A 23,945-nucleotide genomic window follows, 5' to 3' on the forward strand; every position below is an offset into this window, starting at 1 on the left:
CTTATGATTAATTGAAGAACACTATTCTTGCCTTCTTTCAACCTATGTATGTTGTGTATTCTTTCTTACCTTCATCATAAGTGCATGTTGTGGCTCTTTCTCTTCATATTTGCTGTGTTAACTGGTTTTCTGAGTGTGATTTGTCGGAATCCTTCTCCCCTCTTGGTATTCAGTGAATTCTAACCTTCATATATGCATTGGGGTCACTCATACAATTGAAAGTTGTGCATCTTCAAGGTGTTTCAGTTAATTACTTGTGTCATTTCGGCAGGGAGAGGAACAATCTCTTCTTGGTGCATCACCTCCCTTTGTTTCAAGCAATTTCTCTCTTCTCTTTTCCTCTGCAAGTTGTTAGGATAGGCTTAAGAGTAAGTTTTGAAGTGTTGAGTTTGTTTAACACCTGCACCTGGAGTTAGAAGGAAGCCGGCCTTCTCCGGAGATTCAACCCCCTCGCGCAAGGTCCCACACTTCGGGGTTGTTTCCATGTTTCACAAGGTTGCTGAGTTGATAGCTTAGCAAGGGCGCAAGCTTTTGTGATAACAGTTACTATAACTAAAAGCTTATGAAATTCACTAATATAAGATTCCAAGCTGCCCATTTGTTTCAGCTGAGCTAAATCCCTGAAATACAACTCTGGATCTTTTTTATCAAAACGCTCAACCAATCTTTCAGTGAATTCTTGGTATGTAGTAATAAGGTCATGATGCAAAGTCACCATCCCATGGTGCCACCAATCATGGGCTACCCCATCCAAATGCAAAGCTGCAAACTTAATAGCATCTTCTTCTGACATAGGACGTAGATTCAGGAAGGTATCCAACTTGCTAATCCAAGCTCTGGCTGTAACACTACCGCTTCCATCAAAAGTAGAAAGTATGAGCTTCTTGATTGCATATTTGAGATCATTAGTTTTGTTCCAAGGTTTCTTGTCATTCCAATTCCACTTCTTGTTGTGTTCCCTCTTTTGACTCATAAACCTGTCAAAGTTAAGATGTTCCTCAACTCTCGGTGGTAATGCATCCCATTCATCATGAAGTGTGGTTACGTTAATCGTAAAGGCCACCTCATCTTCGTCCTCAACCATGTCCTCTTCTTCAGGTTCATTTCTAACAAAGGTTGGGCATGTAGGCCTATCATAGGTGTGTGTGGGAGTCACTCTTGCCCTTGGGCGACCAGCAACACTACCATTTTCCTCTTGGTTTTGATTATGCCCCCTTGGCACAGTGATCTGTTGTATGGCTATAGTCAATTGCTGCAACACATTTGCCACTTGTCGCTGCCCTGTTACTAAACCCCTCATAATAACACCGGCATCTTGGTCCTCATTGTTCACAGCCTCTCTGCGTGGCTCACCATTATTCCTGTCCCCCATAACATCCAAGGGTATTTCTTCAGTTTGATTAGGATCACCCTGTAAATCAGGTCTCCTGCGTGTGTGATACTTGTGAGGCCCAGTCTGTTGTTGATGCATAAAAAAAAATTCTAACCCTCCAGGAAGGCAGGATCAAAGCTTTGATACCACTGTGATGAATCCTTGCTGGTTCAACTCTTCAACCTGTTGTAATTTGTAGATCTTCTTTGTAATTTTTAATTATTAAGATGGTCTTTCAGAAATAGACAGAAGTTGCAGAAGAGGATTTCTTTAATTTGCAACACATATTGAATAATACATGAATTTAATCAACTGAAACAATGAATTGGAGAATTTAGAAGCATACCCGTAGGTCCTTAGCCAATTTATTGAAAAGAAAGAATAAATCAGCAACTTACAATGTTCTGATTTTTATTCTGAAACAATTCAGATCTGCTTTTATTTAAATACTAAGACACCCAAATAGTGGAAGATGGTGCCAATAAATGAGCAAGCTGTGTGTTTGGGAAAAGAAGCCTCCAAACCACAGAAGAATCAACAACAAAATAGTAAATAGGACCCTACAACAAATCTGCCTTGTAAGAAGCCAAATCTGCCCCAATTCAATTCAATTTGACTTCTGAATGAAGCCAACCAAGCTGCAACAATTCGATTGATCTTTCACAATTTCAAAGCTACTGAATTTCTGAAGAATGCACGCTCTCCAAAACAGGTCCAAACCCTAGCCGCCATAGCCAAGTGCTCAGAAGAAAAAGTCAAATGCTCAATATCAAGAATGAGGGTTAATTTCCATCTTGGCTGCCTAAATACCCAAAAGGTGCAATTTTTGGCAATTAGGGATTTAAAAATAATAACTTGCTTTTGGGGTTTCCAACTTAACCCTAAAAGCAACGCCTAGCTTAGGAGATAATAAGTTTTCACTTAAATAAATTTAAGTGATGCACTTTATGATTTTATATTAATATTTCATTAAAACATTAATTGCTTGTGGAACCACTTAAAAATTCACATCTCTCTCATTATTGCTTGGGAACTGAATCTGTGAGAAGGTAGGGCTATAGTTCGCCATGCCAATGAAAATAGGACCATGTCTATTTTTAACAATTTTTCCCTAAAATATAGGAAATCCTCATAAAGTGTCAGAAACCGATGAAACAAAGACCAGAACTGAACTCAACACTGAACTAGAACAAATAGACAGACCACTCCTCAAAATACTGCATTACTGACCCCTTTATCCATACTCTGTTAGCCTACAAGAGTCCAAAAATAGGCTAACTCCTCAATCTCAAGTCCCTGACTAGGATGGGGACATTACATTCTTTATACCCATTTCTTGAAGTAGTCACCACCCTTCACAAGAATTGATTCACCACCCTTCATTGCTGTCTTGGAGAATAATAATTCATTTCCAAATTGATTTCCTTCATTCCAGTTGGTGTACGTTTCATCATTTACCGAACATTAGAATACAATATCAAAGGATACTCTATCCTCTCCTGAACAAAATCACTACTTGTGCCAAGATTGTGAGAAAGACCACAAGGCGACTCTAAGGTTTATACATGCGAACAAATGACTTTATGTGGATAGCTTCTTGGGTAGTGTGTGCTAAAATACAAGGGGGACTTACACTTGACAACTAGTATCATTCACAAGCTGGACTTAGGCGAATTTGTCAATAAACACTCTTTGTTTTTGGATTTTCTTATTTGGGATTCCAAAATAAGATAAAAAGGATAAGGGTTTAGGAATTCTAACTACTGTTAAACTATTCCTATGAACTCAAGAGACGGTAAAGACTAGGTGAAACTGGTAATGCCACTTTGTTTCACCACACTTGGACAACTACACAAAGCATGTGCAATCTTCTAGGGATGTGCTTAAGATTTTCACACTTATGAATAATACCAACAATTGAACAATATTACTCAAAGTAGAAGTTAAGCATCCACATCAAAAGCTCATGCTAACTTTACACATTGAATGAAAATCATCCATCCAACAAAAGTATGAGCAAAATTTCACCAATCTAAACTATCAATCATTCATTCATCTAACAATTTCAAAGCAAATTACTTAAAGCAAATCTATTCTAAGTGTTGAAGAAAATATGCAACCATGCAACCACTTGATAACAAATAAGACTTCAAAACAATACTAATAATGAACTTTTTATTATCCAAGTAGCTCTATGCAACAATTTCATAAATCTCTCAACACTGAAATGAAATGAGAGAATGAGATTATATAAAGTTTTTGAAAGCAAAATGAACGACCGAGATCAATCTAAGATCAATGGTCAAGATTAAGACAACCTAACCCTAATTAGAGTTTCCCAAAGTAAAATCAATATTTAGTGCATGTAAGACAAATGGCACAAGGTGCTATCTTTTAGGATTGCACTCCCTTCTCTTGTTGAGAGTTAGAAAGTTCAATGAACTTGGATACAATCTGATCAACCTCTTCCATCGTGACATGTGGCAGCACACTAACATTCAATTCTAATCCTTCCTAATCATCTGAACATACAACAAAAGTGATTTCCCAATCTAATTCCTGCTTTTGGAAAGCATCTATGATGGATAGAAGGTTCAATGCCTTAGCCAGATTCTGCTTCAAGACTGGTCTAGTAGAGAAGATTTCCTGTGTCTTGGTCTTTAGATTTTCCAACTTCATAACCTTCTCTCGGATAGTTTCCTTTTCAAGTACCTTTGCAGCTACAAGGTAAACCTTGTCTTTAATTTCTTTTATCTGCTCCTCAGCTCTGTCAACATCTACCTTCACTTTCTCTAAGACTTCACTGCGTGCAACCAAGGTCCAATGCCAACTGTTGAAGTCATATGCAACTTCTGCTTCTATTACCTTTCCATCAATTAGTTTTTGCTTCGAAACACCATTCAATTCTCTAAGGCATGGGATAATATTCTTTCTTGGATGTCCTGAAGGTTGGCCCATGCTGCAATCTTGAAGAGTAAAGAAGAGGTTTGTTCATATGTTAATGCTAACCTTTCCACAAATGCGGCTACCTCTTTACTTGTGCTTTCCATCCATGCCTCGGTCTCTTTGGCTGTCACTGCTTCTTCCTCAGAACTTCTGACTGTTTCTTGTGGATTCAAGAGTGGAGGAGCTTTTGGATTGGCTTGGTTACGTGGCTTAGTCAAGTGCTGAATGTATTCTCTTAGGTGCTCAACTTCTTTCTTATATTCCTTCTTTTCTACTTCCCTGTCCACTCTTGCCTTCATGAAGCAACTGAATTATCCAAGTCTTCAGCTTCCTGCTTCTTGGTAGTTGGTCCTAAACTGATTGCAGTGACTTCATATTCATGGGGACCAATATCTCCCTTTGCCTTGTCCACTTTTGGCACAACAATTTGCACTGTCGTTCAGCCGGCTTCATCCCTCTGGATGGTAGAAAACCTTCTAGCTAGCTTCTTTGTGGCAACCTATTCTAATTTAGCCAAGAAATCTGCCATATCATCCTCTTTTTGAACTTCTATTTCTTGTGTTTTTATTTTCAATCTTTCTTTCAACCAATCAGTAATAGTGGGCTGCTCAATGCCTTCCACTTCTTGATTGCCTTGTTCATACATGATATCCCGAAGGGCAGAAATCATTCCTTCTTGAAATTCACCTTCCTCAACATCCATTTCATTGTCTGATTCCAATACTTCTGTGCTGGTAGGAGACGGAGGCTGCTCATCTTCTTGATGGATTGACTCTACATTTTCTTCGTGAACTGGGGAAGGAATTTCCATCGATGCCAATGATTCATCAATGGCCTATATGTCATTTATGTTTGCTAATGCGGCATAACGAGACGGTTCTAGCCTTTGTTTCTTCTGAGCAGGCCCTTCATTCACAACTGCCTTCCCTTTCTTTTTAGCACTTTCAATTGGTCTGGCACTTTGAGTTGCTTCCTCATTTGAAGAATATCCTTTTGCTTCACCCATCAGGTCATAAGTCAAGATTATATTTCTCCGTCTTAATCTATGACACTGTTGATCAATCCACCACCTGGAAAATTTCATAACTGGCCGCATCAAGGTGGTCAAGTCTGCATGCTCTAGTTTTGACCATTTGATAGGAGAAAGAGGTGCATGCTCATCAAAGCCAGGTTGAGTATATTCTATATTATCTTCTAGTTGATCAGGTACAAGGAAAGGTTCAGTCATTCTGATCAAATTTACTGGCAGTCTGGAACATAGTCTTTTCCTGATGTCAAATTCATTTGCAACATTTGCCCAATAATCTTCTATGTCCACTTTATGTCTGAATCTTTCTCCATTCACTGATCCAATATTGCTGTGAGGATCATATTTAACTCTGGACTGGTAGAATGTAAAGGGATACCACTGCATCTCTAGCTTGGCACTTTCAGCTGCCTGTGCTGTTGGACAAGACTCCTCCATATTTCCAATAAAGAATGGAAAGGTAATTGCTGCCTTTTGTCTTATTCTTTTGAAGCCCTGATATGTTTCTAATTATCTGAGAACTTCGAGTAGGACCATCCTGTTGGTTGGATAGATCGGAAGTCGATAAGGACAACCTTCGAACCTTTGAACTCTTATGCATGTAAATTTTGGAAACTGGATAAACCAGGATCCATACTTGCTGGTTAAACTTTTAGCTTCAGGAGATAACCTTTGGTGAGTTCCTCCTTGTAATGTCCTTGTGATGTATATCAGGAATGCATCATTGACTCACTTGAAATGGCTCTTCTCCTTAAGTTGTAGTTGTGGGTAACAGTCATAAGACTTGAATTCATTTTCTCTATTGCCAACTATGCCTCTGTAGATCAGTCCGGAATATCTAAAATTTCTGGCCAATGAGTAGATAATATAGGAGCTCATGTAGAATGACTTTGTCTTCTCCAAATTTATCAACTGTTCATGAAGATTGTTGCTGATTATGCGGGACCAATTGAACATTTCGACTCCTGAGGTAATTTCATCTATAAAGTAGTACATCCATGTCTCAAATGGTGCACCCCGAGGGCTGCCCATTACTCTATTTAGTAGTAGGATGATATGACCATATTCTTCTTTGAAGTATGGACGCAACAAATACTTTGGCACTTTTCCCTGGGGTCTTTTCTTTTCCAACTAGGACTTGTTAATATTTGCCGCACAGAGTTCAGACTGGTTTTCAGCTAAAGCATGAAGAGAGCAATATGTGGGTTGTAACAAAGGTATCTTGTGAAATCTACTGAATGGCCAGTTTCAGATTGCCCTCAGTTTGTGTTCACAGTAAAACTTGATTACAAAGTTTATTGTGCTGAGCGATTATATCTCTTCGTATGACTAAGTAGTGGAAGATAAGAGTTTTACTTACTTAAGAGTAAAACATGGAGCGTACTTTTTGAACAAATTTCTGATCTTTATTCTCTGAGTTGATGCTCAACATGTTTGTTATTTTTGATTTGAGTTGGTGCTCATCTTGTAATGGGTTGGAGCCCAATTTTTATTCATAAAAGAATTTCTTGGTACTGTGGTTTTTTACCCTAATGGATTTTCCATGAGATAAAATCAGTGTTCTTTGTGTGACATTTTCTCAAACTCCTGTATGTCTTTAATCTTGTATTGAAAGGTTTTGTAAGATATTGATTCACCCCCCCTCTTAGTATCTTTGTTTTGTTTTCTTCAGTTTGAATGCTGTTGGAGCATGGATTTTCAGTTGATTTGAAAAAAGGGAAAAAGAGATGAAGAGTTTAGAGAGATCTAATCTACTTCTCAGATCAATGACACTAGTGGATCATGCTTGGATGGACACATTCCCTCAACTGAGATTTGCTTCACCATACTACCAACAACTACACAAAACTGATGCAATCTTCTGAGGGAAACGAAAGGTTTTCATATCATGAATCATTCACCCAAATACCCAATACATTGGCGCAACTTGAATAAACTCGTCCACAATTGAACTTAGCACATTTTAATGTTTAGGCTAACTATGCACTGCAATTGAAAATCATCCAACTTCAAATGGTATGAACTAAGGAATTATCAACATCCACACATTACTCTATCACAATCAAAGAACTTCATCTAACATGAGGATTCAACAAGAAATCATGCAATATGTAGAAGAAACAAGACATTCCACCATATCATCAATGAAAATGATGTTTATTTACAAGCTTGGCAACAATTTCTGCCTTCTCCTCCTAGTCTACTAACTATCTGCTAACTGCTATTCTTAACTATTCACCTTTACAAATGAGGAGAGCAAGCCTTATATAGTACTCTCAATACAATTGTATGGCCAAGATCAAGTGCAAATCAATGGCCAAGATTGAAAGATAGAAACCCTAATTAGGGTTTGTTACACCCATTACATAACATATAATGTTTGACCAATGATAAAATTACATTTTTAGGATATGTCCTTCATTGAATTCCAACCAATGAATGGTGAGGTTAGGTAGGATAAACAATATTTGATGAAGTGACGTGTCAATTGTTCCACCTTTGAATGAGCTAGGTTCATTGAACTTGGACATGTTGACCTTAATTGATGAATGAGGATGAGTCGGCGCCACGTCAGCTTACTCCTTGTAACTCATCACATGTGTTTGTGATTCAGGTAATATCTCTTGATACTCAACATTTCCAAGCGCTTGATGTGATGGTGGGAGATATTCCCAAATTGCATCATCCTCTTTGACCTGATCACTTTGACTTCCAACCTCCGTCATGGATTTTTCTCTTGCTATTATTGGCAATGATTCTTGGATTTTTAGAGGAAATTCAAGATATTTGTAAAATTCCTTCCTTTAGTACCTTCACTCTCATGGTTGCTCTTTCATGACATTGATCTTTACTTTTTGATGATGAGTCCTTACGCTTCCTTTGCAATGTTGATGAATGTTGGGGTGTTTATCATGTGGAGCAATCCCCCACCTTTCTTAGCTTGATATCTTCCCTTGTGAAGTCTTCTCTCCTTTGAGTTGCTTCCATGTGTTGATCTCCACAATGCTGAAGTTGTTTCTCCTGCATTCAACGTACTTACTTCTTGCACCAGACCTTGCTATTGCTGACAGCAAGTTCCTTCATTTGATCACCTGCAACAACAAACAAGCTATCATCAAACACCTATATATATATATATTTCATACATTTTCCGAGTTCTCTAACCTGATATGTCTTCCTAATGAGGGTGAAATGATGCTCTAATTTCTGACCTTATGTCTGATTTTGTAATTTCTTAAGGTCCGATTGAGGCTTTCAGTATGAGACTTCACCTCTAGAGATCTGGTTGGTGTTTCCAACAAGTTGTAGACAAATCAGCAGGTCCGATTTTAGGATCCTACAGTCCTGATTTGCTCTAGGCTGGGGATTTGACCATGCATAGGAAGAAATGAGGATGGCCAGACTTTTTAGGAGGTGGGGACAATTTGCTTTAAAGTCCGCGGATTTGGAGGGATGAGGACATGGGATGGCTGGGGTTTGAGATAGGTGAAGGAAGTTTCCTTCCCGACTTCTCTAAATTGCTGATTGTCTCAATCATGTTCATCCCCTCATCAAACTAGCTATTTGGTTGGTCTGATATCATATTGTTGCCCTTCCTTGTCATATTCCCGTGTAGATAGTAGGCCATGATTAGAAACATTAAACAATACATGTACATAAATATATATATTTTCAATACATAAATTATTTTTACCGCTTAAAATACATTTTATCTTAACTAGTGGGAGTGATGAAAGGACGCGTCCATTCCCAAGCCACCTCCGGAATAGACGCCATGTTTCAAGGGGAATCACATGGTTTCAAAGAGGTATAAACCTGCACCCCAAGGAAACACAGGAGAGGAGGTGACAAGGAGAGAAGGGCAAGGAGAAGCATCCAACAGGTAACTTCGTTACTCGGTAATAATATTTATTTCAGTTTTCATAATTTATGATGCCTAGACAACCATGAGAACTGCCTTGGGTACGCATCAGTCAGCAGACGATGTGAAAGGGCTAGTCGCTGGTTCTTCCCCGCGATGAAGAACCAGCGCCTAGTAAGCATCCCCCCCATCGCCAACAGGTTGGTACGTCCCTAGGCCAATCTGCTTAAATGTCGAAATGATAAAGTATGTCTTTGTGCAAATTGTATTAAATCTGCTTTCATTCCTCATATAACAGTAATGAATATAATTTAACTAGTGGCCCAGATTAATTGCTAAATCGGTTCCATGCCTAAAAATGTCTTGCCAAATGAACTAAGCACATTTGTAATGTACAAAAGGGTAAAATGAACTTAATCTTCACGCTAGATAGGTAGCCTGCAATATTAGGTTTAGTATGCTGCATTAAAATACACTTTAGTGACAGATAGAAGAATAAAAATAACTCATTCATTCTCAGACACAACTAATAAGTAAAGAAAAGGAATATTAATTAATGATAGTCATGTTTCTGCAACTAGGCACAATTGTAATGAATTAATCCCTACAAATTTATATATAATGGATAAATGTTAACCAAGTAATATAGTCATGAGTCTATGTTTTCTGTAGGCATTTATTATCTTCCTGATATCCTCTGTTTGTTAGTACATTCAAGATAATGAGTGCAAGCCAGGGGTATGCTGAGCCCATCCTCAGGTGGCCCTATTAGCCCTAAGAGACGCGATGGGTCTGGATGGGTAGCCTAGCCAACCTGGAAAGTCCTCAAAATCTAGAATGGGTTGTGTATGTATTTTGTGCTGCAATAATTATGCCACTGATCTAATATTACTGCTGACATATAAAATGAAATATCTAAATGTTGCAGGAAACCGTAAATCCTTTTGTGGCCCTAAATCCAACCTTCGGTGGATAGATCAGGCCCTAATTATCAGGAAGACGAGGCAGGTACAGCAAAGGTTCATTACATTCCTTTTGCCAAATCATGGATTCATCATCAACCTTGGAGGTAGACCAGACTTTTTGGGGTGTGAAGACAAAATGATAAGGGTTGATGGTTGAACTTTTTGATGCAAGTGAAAGTGAGCAAAAGAAGTTTGGGTTTTTGACTAGCAAGTGGAAGACTACTTGATGATGGCCGGGGTTTTGGGTGTGCACTGGAAGTCTGTGGATTTTAAGGGTCATTGGAAGTCAAGCAAGTATGGCCGGGGATTTGGGGGCTAAGTGGAAGTTCTTCATAACTTCTCCAAATTGTGTTTGCTTTAATCACTTTTATCACCCTTATCAATCTTGACTATCTGCCTGATCAAAACATTCAATGCTGATGCACTTTCCATTGCCAAGATGAGGAAAATCAATCATGGTCAGACTTTTGGAGGGTCACTAGAAGTGTTGTCAAGTTGGCTGGGCTTTTGGTTCCCAAGTGGAAATAGTGACTTCTCCTTCCACGTTAATATTTCTTGTTCAATCAATCTTTTCAAGGCATCCTTATCTCCCCTTGCTAAGTAAACTTCCTTGGCATCACTCAACATTGTTTTTGAAAAATCTTCAAGTATTCAACTTCTACCAAGCGTGGATCTCAGCAAGTGGAGGGTATGTGCATCTAAGCTGGGGTTTTGAGCATGAAGTGGAAGTAGAAGGAGAAGTCAAAGGATAACTCCCTCACAACCACCTCCATTTAACATCACCATCAAGACCTTGGTTGATCCTTATCAAACACGTATTCTCGATTGATTGTTCATCACTTCTTGATTGTTCCTCGTCTCCATGCTCTAACTTGAGGAAGTCCACTTACCTGCTTGACTCCTCATCGCACTTAAGACTCATACCTTGACGGTGACCTGACCCCTAGAAGTTGCACCACATTCCCTCTCAAGCAAGAGGTTAATAGCTAAAGAAACTATTGTAGACAACTAAACTAAGACAATTAACCTACGAGCAAAAAGTGGGGGTTCCTATTTGCAATGGGGCGATGTGTGAAAATGTCACAACACAAACCATGGCTTGAACTGGAAACCCTAGGCGGTATGCAACCAAAAAAAAGACCAGGCACAAAAGAATAGAACGCATGGAGCAGAGAACCCACGATTTTGGGAAAAATCTTGCAAACCTTCGATTGAGCAAAAAACAGGTCACAACACTTAGCCAAAAATTTGTCGCGCGGGAAGAAGTTCAGAGGTGTTGCGTGGGAAAAAAGAACCTCGTGCGGAAAATAAAATGATTGTAACAAACTCTCGTGGAAAAGACCAACAAAATCTGCATGCGGACAAAAACCAAAACAACTTCACGCGGTTTGCAGTAACAAAAAACCACTGTACGGATAAAGGAACTCGTGATTTTTTTCCTTAGACTCGTCTTGATTTTGGAAGACACGGGCTGTAATGTCCCCATCCTAGTCAGGGACAGTGGTTTGAGGAGTTAGCCTATTTTTGGACCCTTGTAGGCTAACAGGGTATGGATAAGGGGGTCAGTAATGCAGTATCTTGAGGAAGCCTATTTTTGGACCCTTGTAGGCTAACAGGGTATGGATAAGGGGGTCAGTAATGCAGTATCTTGAGGAGTGGTCTGTCTATTTGTTCTAGTTCAGTGTTGAGTTCAGTTCTGGTCTTCGTTTCATCAGTTTCTGACATTATATGAGGATTTCCTAATTTTTAGGGAAAAACTACTAAAAATAGACATGGTCCTATTTTCATTGGCATGGCGAACTGTGGCCCCAGCTTCTGACAGATTCAGTTTCTGAGCAATAATGAGGGAGATATGAATTTTTAAGTGATTCCCACTGGCAATTAATGTTTTAATGAAATATTAAAATAAAACCACAAAATGCATCACTCCAATTTATTTAAGTGAAAATTTAATATCTCCTAAGTTGGGGGTTGCTTTTAGGGTTAAGTTGGGAACCCTAAAAGCAAGTTATGATTTTTAAAAACCTAATTGCAAAAAATCGCACTTTTTGGGTATTTAGGCAGCCAAGATGAAATTAAACCTCATTCATTGATATTGAGCATTTGACATTTCTTCTGAGCACTTGGCTATGGCGGCTAGGGTTTGGACCTGTTTTGGAGAGCGTGCATTCTTCAGAAATTAGTAGCTTTGAGATTGTGAAAGATCAATCGAATTGTTGCAGCTTGGTTGGCTTCATTCAAAAGTCAAATTGAATTAAATTGGAGCAGATTTGGCTTCTTACAAGGCAGATTTGTTGTAGGTTTCCTATTTACTGTTTTGCTGTTAATTTTTTTGTGGTTTGGAGGTTGCTTTTCCCAAACACACAACTTGCTCATTTATTGGCGGCATCTTCCATTGTTTGGGGGCCTTAGTATTAAATAAGAGCAGATCTGAATTGTTTTAGATAAAAAAAATCAGAACTTTGTAAGTTGCTGATTGAATTCTTTTATTTCAATAAATTGGTTAAGGACCTATGGGTACGCTTCTAATTCTCCAGTTTATTGCTTCAGTTGATTAATTTCATTTATTCTTTCAATATGTGTTGAGAATTAAAGAAACCCTTCTGTAACTTCTATCTATTTCTGAAAGACCATCTTTAATATTTAAAACACAAAAAAAAGAATAATAAATTACAGCAGGTTAAAGGATTGAACCAGCAAGGGTTCATCACAGTGGTATCAGAGCTCTGATCCTCCCATCCTGGAGGGTTAGGGGATTTTATATGCATCACCAATAGTTTGGGCATCACAGGTTTTATACCCGCAGGGGATTTGGTTCTCAGAGAAACCAATTTCATTTTGGTCAGAACCAAATTGAAAATATGGGTGATAGGAATGAAGAAGCCACCAGAAACACTACACAAAATGATGACAACGAGGCAAGGGAGGTCATGAGAGGTATAGCATCTGGACAACAACAGGTAGCAACAGTGTTGCAACAGCTGACCACCGCCATACAACAACTTTCAATACCTAAGGGTAATGATCAGAATCAAGAAGATAATGGCAGTATTGCTGGTCATTTCAGAGCTCGAGTTACTAACACATGTACATATGACAGACCCTGAAGTATCCCCTGGCTAATCTGACCCTATTTCACTGTTGCAACCACTGACCACCGCCATACAACAACTTTCAATACCTAAGGGTAATGATCAAAATCAAGAAGATAATGGCAGTATTGCTGGTCATTTTAGAGCTCGGGTGACTAACACATGTACATATGACAGACCCTGAAGTATCCCTTGGCTAATCTGACCCTGTTTCGCTTATTTGAACCCCAAGGATTATTGTCAAACACTTGGCATACAATGTTTTGAAGCGCTGTTATGAATTTTTTATTGTCTTCTTTGGGTTTGTAGGCTGCAAATGAAGTCATGGACAGCTTCTAACAATGCAAGGCTGTTATAGAAATGATATAATAGCTGTTTTAGACCTTTACACACACATGTAATGACTGAATTAACTAGTACAGCTAGTTGACATTAAGACAAACACTTGTCATGCATCCCAATGTATACCTACAGCCATTAGGCATTTAAGCAAACAGTTGGCATGAAAGCTAAGTGGTTGATCAATGTTGAATGTTACCATGAATGTGGAATATGCAACTTATATCTCCATTAAACATATGCAACCTCCAAGTATTTCATGATATAATCATAATAGCAAATGATGCAATGAAGTAATGATTATCTAATACAATGACCATAGATAGAAAACCTGGAATTATAATGGCTGCCTTGATATATTGGTTTGATTCTCCTCATATGCAAAGCCCTTGTCAAATATATATAGCTGTTCACCTTTCTAAATCCCCTTCTATAGAATTCGAACTACTGTAGCGCACTGTTCACGACACTGCAGCGCACTGTTCACGACACTGTAGCGCACTGTAGTCTCTTTCAATCTGCAAACAAACTCTGAAATAAACCCTCCAATCAGCTCAATACTGACTCCTGAATGAAGCCAACTTTCACAAGCATAATCAGACGATATTGGACACCCTCTATATGCTGTTACAATGAAGAAGCCACGCTCTCCAATGCCGACAAGCCTTGAATCTTGTAGAAACCCTTGGTATTCTACACTTCAATGCTCCAGAGAAATTTCAATCAAAAACTCCAATCACACAATGAAGTTCGATTCCTTTTGCACACTTATATTTTCACAAGAAGTTCGAACTTCTTCAAAAAGCTCTTAATTAACATTAAAATGTTATAATATCTCATTGGCATCAATAATGTAATTAAACCTTGGGTTATGTGCTCGTAAATTATTAATAAACTTGGCCCCCTTCTCATGATAAATAGACCCTCATTTAAGTGCTTTATAATATAAAGTCATTTTATAACTTAATAATATAATCTCTAAATAATTAATGTTTAATTGAGCCAATTAAACATTAATAACTTCATCTCTGTATTTTTGAACGCCGTCTGAACTGGGAGCTAACATGAGGAGACTGCATATGACCATACCCCCTTTACTAAAAATAGCAGGGGTCCATCTCTAACATCCCAAGACTTACTAAAAATAGTAAGTAGAGCAAATGATGTCCGAATGATGCCAAACAAAGACCAAACTGAAGCACTTTGAACACTGGAGATGATACCAATCCTCAAAAGACCCTCTAACCAATCCCATTAGCCTACGAGGGTCAGGGTAATAGGCTAATCGTCACTAAAGAACTGATGTCAACTAAAAGGGGACATCACATTGCTCATTTATTGGCGACATCTTCCATTGTCTGGGTCCCTTAGTATTAAATAAGAGCAGATCTGAATTGTTTCAGAATAAAAAAATCAGAACTTTGTAAGTTGCTGATTGAATTCTTTTAATTTCAATAAATTGGCTAAGGACCTACGGGTATGCTTCTAAATTCTCCAGTTTATTGCTTAAGTTGATTAATTTCATGTATTCTTTCAATATGTGTTGAGAATTAAAGAAACCCTTCTGCAACTTCTGTCTATTTCTGAAAGACCATCTCTAATATTTAAAACACAAAAAAAAAGAATAACGAATTACAACAGGTTGAAGGATTGAACCAGCAAGGGTTCATCACACAGGCCCTTACCACGAAGTTGTGCGTCGAAAAATAGAGATCTGACAAACTTGTCGCAAAAAAAATTCAAACCCCGTGCAACAGAACATTGACGTCACATGGTAGAAGGAAGGAAAACCCTCAGACAAAACCAGATGCGGCCAAAAGGAAGAAAAACACTTGCGATTCATAGAAAAAATAAACCCGCGACCTTCCTTAAATGCATGCAAAACAAAATCCACGCCCATGAGACAAGCACCTTTGAAAAGACCTTGAAAGAGATTGCAAAAAACATTCATAGGCCCAATTTAACACCTTTAATTTTCATGAACACTTCTTGCGATTTTTCTTCAATAAAAGGCTCTTGAAAAAAGCACCCTCATGATCTTGGGCCCGCCTGTGAAGGAGTTAGACCCAAACCTACTCTGATACCATGAAATGATAATTGATAGTTCGATATTTTACATTGAGAGGAAAGACTCCTTAAATAGAGAATACAAGACGATCTTTCCATAACGGAAACGATCGATAATAGAAACACGAAAGACAAACAAAAGTTTCTAAATACAAACTAAATGACTAAGATGCCCATTATAGAAACATTACAATATTATTTTAATAAAATCCACACGTAAATATAAAATAAATTGGTGCGTTATCATTATCAGATTTACACAGTAATAATAGTCATGATTTGCGCCCAGCAGGAGATAAATCACAAAAAGAGTTCTAATTTTTGCAATGTTTTTGTCCCAGAACAATAGTTGAGCACCCGATAACAATGTAACTAAGGTCACAAGGAAAATACTTTTATAACATTTGTTTCTTTGTTATGTGGGTCCAAAGAAAAGGCCAATATCAGAAGGTGATTTTTATAGGTTTAAAGGTAAAGAAGCAAGTCAATTGTATAGGTATATAACCATATATGTATTAGGTGACATTGATCTATGAACTTTCTGTGCAAGGACAAATAGAAAAGAAAATGTATTAAGGAATTAAGATGGCAACAACTGAGTAGGGAGGTGAAGATGAATTTGGATAGGGCATCCAAAGGAAATCCAAGTAGGGCTGGGGCTGGATATGTGTTGTCTGATAATAATAGAGACTTTTGTTGGTGGTTCTATTTATTTGAGGGAATGAACAGATAATTATGCAAAACGGGTAGCATTGCTTCTTGTTCTTTAAGTTACATTTGCTGTCGGTTTTTGGGAAGAAGCTAATGTAGTGATAATCGGAAATTATCCGAATTGGAAGTTGAATGCAATATTTTTTTTTGTTGCCACAAGGTATCCCTGTGACCCAGCCCAACGCCCTTTTGGGGTGAGGCTAGTCCTTGGGGATGTACCAAGCAGCCCACCTGCCAGGTGCATTGGGTGAAAGTTGAATGCAATATTAGAGGAAGGTAAATGGATGAGATTGTAATTCATCTCTTTCAAGATCTCTCATTGTTATAGAGTCAAAACTAGCGTGTTTGATTTATTTGGTTAATCAAGAGATATTGCTTTAGGACTTCACTTTGATAGAAATAAATAAATGATTTTATCAATCTTGCCACCTTAATTCGAAAGGATCAACTACCTTAAATAATTAATGTGATTGATAGTCATTATGATATATTAAGGTTATGTAAGGAAGTGAGGTGGCGTAATGTGCTTGGAGGCTCATAGTATGCAAAGGCTCATGGGGGAAGTATGGCAAAGCGATTGTTAATAATGTTGGGTCCTATCATGCTAGTATTTGTTGTTCTGAGTGGTATAGTAGTTTTTTGGACTATGCAGTTGGTGCTTTGAGTTTGGTTTGGGAGCTAGAGTATGTTGGGAATTAGTGTTCACATAGGTTAATAAGTTGTTGACAAACAACATAATTTTATTGTTAGGATATAATAATGTTAGTGGTGTTTGTTAGAATGTTATAGGTTAATAGGTGTATGAGAGATTATAGGTGTGTGAGTTGTTAGAACAACTTAGTCTATTTAGGAATGTTGTTTCCTAAATAATAGAATATGTGAAATACTATAAATATGAAATATGTATGAATATGAAAATGTAGAAGCACGTATCATTCTGTTTGTATTTTGCAGTTGTTTATTTCTGATCAAATTTTATAATATGGTATTAGAGCGAGGTATTATTTGTTGTTGAATGCAAAGTTCCCAGACTCGGACTCAGCTCGGACTCGGAAAGGTCGACTCGGCTCGTGACTCGGCTATGACTCGGCTATGACTCGGCAATGACTCAGCAAAATAAAAAAACCCTTGAAATTAAGAGATTTTTAACAATTTAAAACTTGTTTCATGCACCCATTATTGGATATAGCCAATTATAATGTATGCTAGCTTGTTATGCCATGAAAGGCATGCTGGTAGAGTATCTACTTGTTTGGGGCTTCTGTTTAGTATTTTCTTTGGCCAAATTGAAATTTTGGGAGCACCAACATGAGACATCATGCATATCTTCACTTGGAAACTGTAAGGAGTGCTTGTGTATGGTAGCATTAAATAGTGTGCTTGTTGAACTTAGGTTTTACCTTGGGACTATAGTTGACCTTGGTCTTTCTTGGACCTCTTAGTTTTTAGGCTATATATATGTTGGATGGAAGGGGGAATTGTGAGGCCAGAAGGGTTTGAAAATATGCTCCTCAGAGACATGTCCCTTGCCAAAAATAACCTTGTGCCCCATGGGGGGATTTTTTGGGATGTGGGGACAGGTGGGAAATGTCCCCAACTCACCCCCTTTTTTCAAAATTTCAAGAAACATCCCTGTTGTGAGGTACTCACACATCGCCCCATTGCAAATGAAGACCCCCACTTTTTGCTTTCTAGGGTTAGTTCTTTTAGTTTTGTTGTTGGTTGTTTTAGTGTCTTAGCCTTTGCATTGAAGGCATTCAGTTTCTCAAAGGTCATCAAATCAGGTGGATCTCCTCAAGGTAGAGTGAAGGAGGTTAGGTCAGTTGAGTGATTAGGGGTTATTTAGATCATTCCTAGGGTTTTTGTGTACTGTCTGGTCACGCTTCAAGTTGCTAAATCAAACCTTGGTTGAATGCATAGTTTCCTCCTAGGTCCCGTCCCTTACATTAAGGTCAGAGTGAACTCACCTTAAAAGTCTGGAATGTCATCCTGATCCTGAAATTTGACTAAGTTTGGAAATTTGAAGGATCCTCCAAAAACTAGATTTTGCATTATAACTCATGGAGGTCCGAAACCACTCTCAAACATCCTGACAATATATATGGAATATAACTTAAAGTATAAGTGACATTTCCTTATACTTAAATGTTATATTCCATATATGAATCCTGACAAAGAGACTAACTTGTCAAACAAGTCAAAACATTGACCTGTCATGACCGAGTCTTGGAGCTTGGACTCGGCGAGTTATGGTCAAAACTCGCCGAGTCCAAGTCCCGAGTCAGCAAAACTCGCCGATTTTGGCCCGACTCGCCAACTCGGCAAACTCACCTGACTTGCGGCGAGTTTGGGAACTCTACTTGAATGTCATCAATTTTGCTACAAGTCGTCCTTCTATGGATGAAAGGGCTATCATAAGTTTTCATTTTTTCTATCGTGCATATTGGTCATTGGCTCTCATAATCAAAACAAGATTGGAGAGTGTGAGATCTGATCCTACATGCCCAACCCGTTCTTGTCGCTGCAATCCTACAATGAGTTTTTGCTATCTTCTTGAGACTATAGATGAACTCCATTGATCAAAGAAGAGATTTGTGTCCACGACACCTATCAAGGAAGTGGTCCAAAGAAAAGTCGTGGGCAGAGCATAGGTGAGAAAGACTGCGGAGGTAATCGTCTAGTTAGCACAAAGAGCCAAGTTCTACGCCACAAAATCATGCATTTGGTTGACTTGTTGGAGCAAGGCGCAGCTTATGGCTTCAAGATCTTTGGCCTTGAGGAGAATGTAGATAGGAGTGAGCTCAAGATTTCTGCAGAAGAAGATTCGAACTTTGCTGCACGTGGCCACTACGTGAAGTATTAGATTTGCGAACTGGTTGTGGTAGCTTTATTTGAGACCTGAGCTTGTGTTTACTTGTAGCTTTTGATCAAATCAGCCTCTGTGATGGACGAATTAGCAAGTTTGTAGCATCTGTATTCTTCACAAGTATAGGCAACTTTCTTTTGACGTTCATGGATTGCGTTCATTCTACTTTGACATTTTTTTTGTGAGAAGTCGATGTTATCATCCTGAGGGTTGCCGTAAATTGCTCCATTAATATCAGAGCTATGTGACTTATTAGAGATTGGCACTTGCGAGTGATTTGATGGCAGCATAAGTCATTATTGAATGGCTCCTTATTTTGATGGTTGATTAGCCTTCTATTGAGAAGCGATTTGATTTCATTGGTCTTGCAATTCGTTTATAAAAGGTAGAGTGAAATTAGGTCATTTAACGAGTGTTCTAGTTATCTTGTTTTATATCAAATTCTAGTTATAACATTTTGTCTAGATTAGGGTCTATTTATATCATCAACAATTGTTAATTAAAAAAAAGGTTGTCATTTATAATTGTTTCGATTGTCATTGGACGCATTATCGCTTGTACGCGACATTCATATTGAGGGGGGCATTATAAAATTGAGCCTCAAAGCCAAATTTCCTAAGTAAGTAGCAAACCAATTGGAGGCAGGAGGCAACGGAGGAAGGAGTACAATCAGTGTCCTCTCGTCAGTCACCAACGACGAGGCCGCTCATCAGCTTTGGTGGCATTTTATTTTCTAGTATGCAACATGATATGATTTGTTTTTCAGTGTTCTTGGTTGTGTGAATAAGTGGAAATTTCACATTGTGGGGGGGAATAATAACCAGTGTTCCATTCCCATTTCGTGCCAAAATGACTAAAGTCAAGGACAGCTTCCAGTGGCAGTGGCAGTTGTGTATGCTGTTCGAGATCGAGTGGTAGCGATCAATAGCAGTGACTACAATTAAGAACATTGTTTTCTTATGGAATGTGTTTTTCAGATTTGTGATATGTATGTTGTTTTCTTAGTTTCTATATAACTTCCCTAATGTACAAGCATAGTGGTGAACAAAAGCACCAGAGTAAGTTAGTTCATGGATCTTGAAAGGGTTTGTGGGAGGATCCAGAAAACCACACGATGTGGACAACTGATGGGTTTTTGTTCATGTCAAGGTTTGTGGTAAGCCTGTTTAAAACCATGGAAGGAGAGAGACTTTCGTTTGAATCAAGATCATGAGCCACAAGAGTTGGTTTACTACATTTGGAAGTGCTAAGGTGGAGAATGTGGACATTGTCGATTTTGTAAACAATTGTATTGGAGAACAGCTAGCTATAGAGATCCTTTGACTGTCGGACTTCTTGGAAGTATGGTCGGCCGGTGATAAGTATGCGGCATACGATTTGTTTCCAGTTCATGTGATGTACTTTCTCCCCATGTTCACACTAAGGGGGGGAATGTTGGGAATTAGTGTTCACATAGGTAAATAAGTTGTTGACAAACAAAATTTTATTGTTAGGATATAATAATGTTAGTGGTGAGTGTTAGAATGTTATAGGTTAATAGGTGTACGAGAGATTATAGGTGTGTGAGTTGTTAGAACAACTTAGTCTATTTAGGAATGTTGTTTCCTAAATAATAGGATATGTGAAATCCTGTAAATATGTAATATGTATGAATATGAAAATGTAGAAGCACGTACCATTCTGTTTGTATTTTGCAGCCGTTTATTTCTGGTCAAATTTTATAATAGAGTAAACTTTGCATTTTCTTAAGATGGCTTGCGGTGAGACGTCTAGGGACCCACTTAGGTAGGGATTGGTCTTGGACCATTGTCTGAAGTGAATATTCAACTGTGATAATGCACTTAATATTTAGTTGGAAAAGTTAATTTTAGGGGAGGGTTTGGCTAACTCTCGATGTTTTAGGTCACGTATTGAGTCTTGTCAAGTTTAAGGAGAAGCTTTCTAAGACTACAGTGATTGAAGAAACCACTTAGATAGGGATGGTCTTGGACCATTATCTAAAGTGAATATACAATTGTGATAATGCACTTAATTTGTAGTTGGAAAAGTTGATTTTAGTTGAGGGCTTGGCTAATTCTGGATGTTTCAGGTCATTTACTATGAGTCTTGCTGAGTTTAAGAAGCTTTCTAAGACAGTTATTGAAGAAATTGAGGTTTAGATGATGGAGCTCTTTGGTGATGGTTAAAGATGAGGAAGATGCATTGGAAGGAGATTTTTTTCTCCAGTGAGCCAAGGTATTTGGTAGGTATAAAAATGACATCAACCCTCGAGAATTCATCTTGAAGGATTTATGATGCTTTTATAGGAAGAAGTGCACGAGTTGAGGGTAGACAATTAAATAATAGGGGAGATTTGTCATAACCTAAGAATGGCAATGTGTCATATGGTTTAAACTTTTAACCTTTCATAACAGCAGTCTAGAATTGTCAAGTGGCTTCATGATTTTCCAATTAGAGAATGATCTGCTGACAAGGACTTAGCGGTGTGTGGAGATATTTGAAGGCATCAAGGTGCATGGAGCACCACTGGCATTGGCTGCATTTCTACCATTATTGGAGGTGGTTCCTATCTCAAAGAACAGGGTGTATGGTTGTGTCTTTGAGTGTTGGAAAATGGTTCCTCTGGGTCACTGCTGTGCTGAAGATCCTTTTCAAATTAAGTCTATTTTGGTGTTTTCTGTAGCTATGGGCATTTAGCTAAGTTATCGGTTCAGGTTCAGGGTCGGGTTCGAGTCCTTGAACCCGGTTTGTGGGTTCAGGCAAATTTTTTTTGCCTGTTGGGTTTGTGGGTTGGGTTCGTTCGTACATGTGTGTGTATATATATACATATTAAAAAATTTAAAGAAATATACAAAATTACAAATCTAAATACATTTAATAGTATTCTACTTCATCATTGATCAATGCCAAATGCCAATTGATAGTTCAGAATTTGAAGTGAAGTCGTTTTAGGTTTCAAATGTATTTAGCAAGGGGCGGATTATGGTTTTTTGATTTAAAAAGGCAAAAGAAAATTAATTTTTGATGTTTAAAAGTCACTTTATGTGACTTAACCCAGCTAGTGAACTTGGGTTAACCCAGGTTCGCGCTTGGGCTTGCCTGGGTTCGGATAGGGTTCGCCCTAGGGGTCCTGGGTTCCCAAACCCACAGGGAACCCAGGACTCCTGGGGTGAACCCTGACCGAACCAGTCACGAACCCAACACGAATCAGGACCCATGCGGACCCAGTCCGTGTTAGGGGCTCTAGACAGGCGAACCCGGTAACTTAGGTATTTAGGATTCTGAACATTGATCTATGAACCAGTTGATTTTTCGTGTTGTGTATTCCTTTAGAAACCTAAGGATTCATATTCTGGAATGTTAAAGTTTTCCTTATTGATTAGTCTTTAACTTCAATGTAGTATACGTGTAGCTCTCTTAAGTCTGTGCAATCTATTCCAACTTTTTCTGTTGCAATCATGCTCTAGCATACTAAAGCCTCGTGTTATTATGATGCAGATTTTAAGCCCAAATTACCGATAAGCTTTAAGTTTTCCACTGTGATTACAACTGTGTGCTTGAAAATGAGCTGATCGATGATCAGCTTGAAGAGCTGGCTTGCACAATAACTGTCATTCAATTTATTCAGAATATGCTCTGGTTTAGGGTTTTAAAGTCCACAGTTCTTCTAAGTGCTATGATTTTGACTTGAGATTTTTATCTATTTGGTCCAAGGATATAACTTAATAACCATAGGCATTCAAACCCTTATTTGCTGACTACTAGTTGCATTGTTGTTTTTCCTGAGGATAACTGACGTTTGTGGAGTTGTTGCCAGGTAATTGTTTTCAGATCTTGGCGTATACAGACATTTTCTTGTGAACATCCTTATGAGGTTTTTGTTGTTTGAAGCTCTTTTGTCCAAGTCTATAATCTTAACTCATAGGTTTTATTGCATTTTATTTTCACAAAAGCATGAAGCAAAGGAGCTGATTTTTTAATTTTGCTGTGTCACGTTCTAAATGTGCTTTGCTTATGTTTATTTCTTGCAAAGTTGCTTAATTATCAAAGGCAAACTGCTTCATTGTTTCTAGAGGGGAAGTAAGATGAAGAATTGATACTTATTTCTGTTTGCTCATCTTTTTGCTTTCACCTGCAAGCATACCTTGTTCTGTGGTGATTGTTGATTGGTCTGTACCTTCTTTTTAGAGTCTGGTTCTGGTCTTAGGCTAACCTGTTGTTGGGGTTTTCTTTGATTTTTTTATCAGAGTATGATGAAGACAATATCAGGGATGCCTTTGATATAGAGGCAGCTGAAGAAGGGGGTGAAGAGGGTGAAGAAGGTAAATGCATATTTGAAATTTCTCTATATTACGATTGTATACATACCTTGAATGATGTTGTGAGAGATTTTGTTTGATTTATTAATTATTACCTCATGATCTCTAATTTATAGATTAGAAACCTGTGCTAACATGGTAACCTCAAGCACAGTTTCAAAGATAAATATTGTAGTATTCTACTCAGATTATTGGGATGGACAATGCAGAGGGGCAGGATGATTATGAAAAAGATGGTTTCATTGTTGATGATGTTGAAGAAGAGGTTGGAGAAGGTAGTGGTGAAGAAAATAAGGCAAGAGAAAAGAAGAAAAAGAAAAGGTATGCATCCTCGATATGGTTGAGTATACTCATTTCTTCAATTTTGTAGAATATTGTT

General features: G+C 38.2%; 1 protein-coding gene across 1 annotated transcript in view; it reads left to right on the top strand.

Annotated features, from left to right (window-relative positions):
- The window catches only part of LOC131060748 (transcription elongation factor SPT6 homolog), a 77,150-nt gene that overhangs the window by 44,400 nt on the left and 8,805 nt on the right, over positions 1-23,945 (top strand). The window contains exons 3-4 of the mRNA XM_057994125.2: positions 23,495-23,569; positions 23,776-23,887. Coding sequence (XP_057850108.2) covers positions 23,495-23,569; positions 23,776-23,887 — 187 coding nt within the window. The remainder of the gene's footprint in view (positions 1-23,494; positions 23,570-23,775; positions 23,888-23,945) is intronic.

This window comes from Cryptomeria japonica, chromosome 5, assembly GCF_030272615.1.
Source record: "Cryptomeria japonica chromosome 5, Sugi_1.0, whole genome shotgun sequence".
Taxonomy (NCBI): Eukaryota; Viridiplantae; Streptophyta; class Pinopsida; order Cupressales; family Cupressaceae; genus Cryptomeria; species Cryptomeria japonica.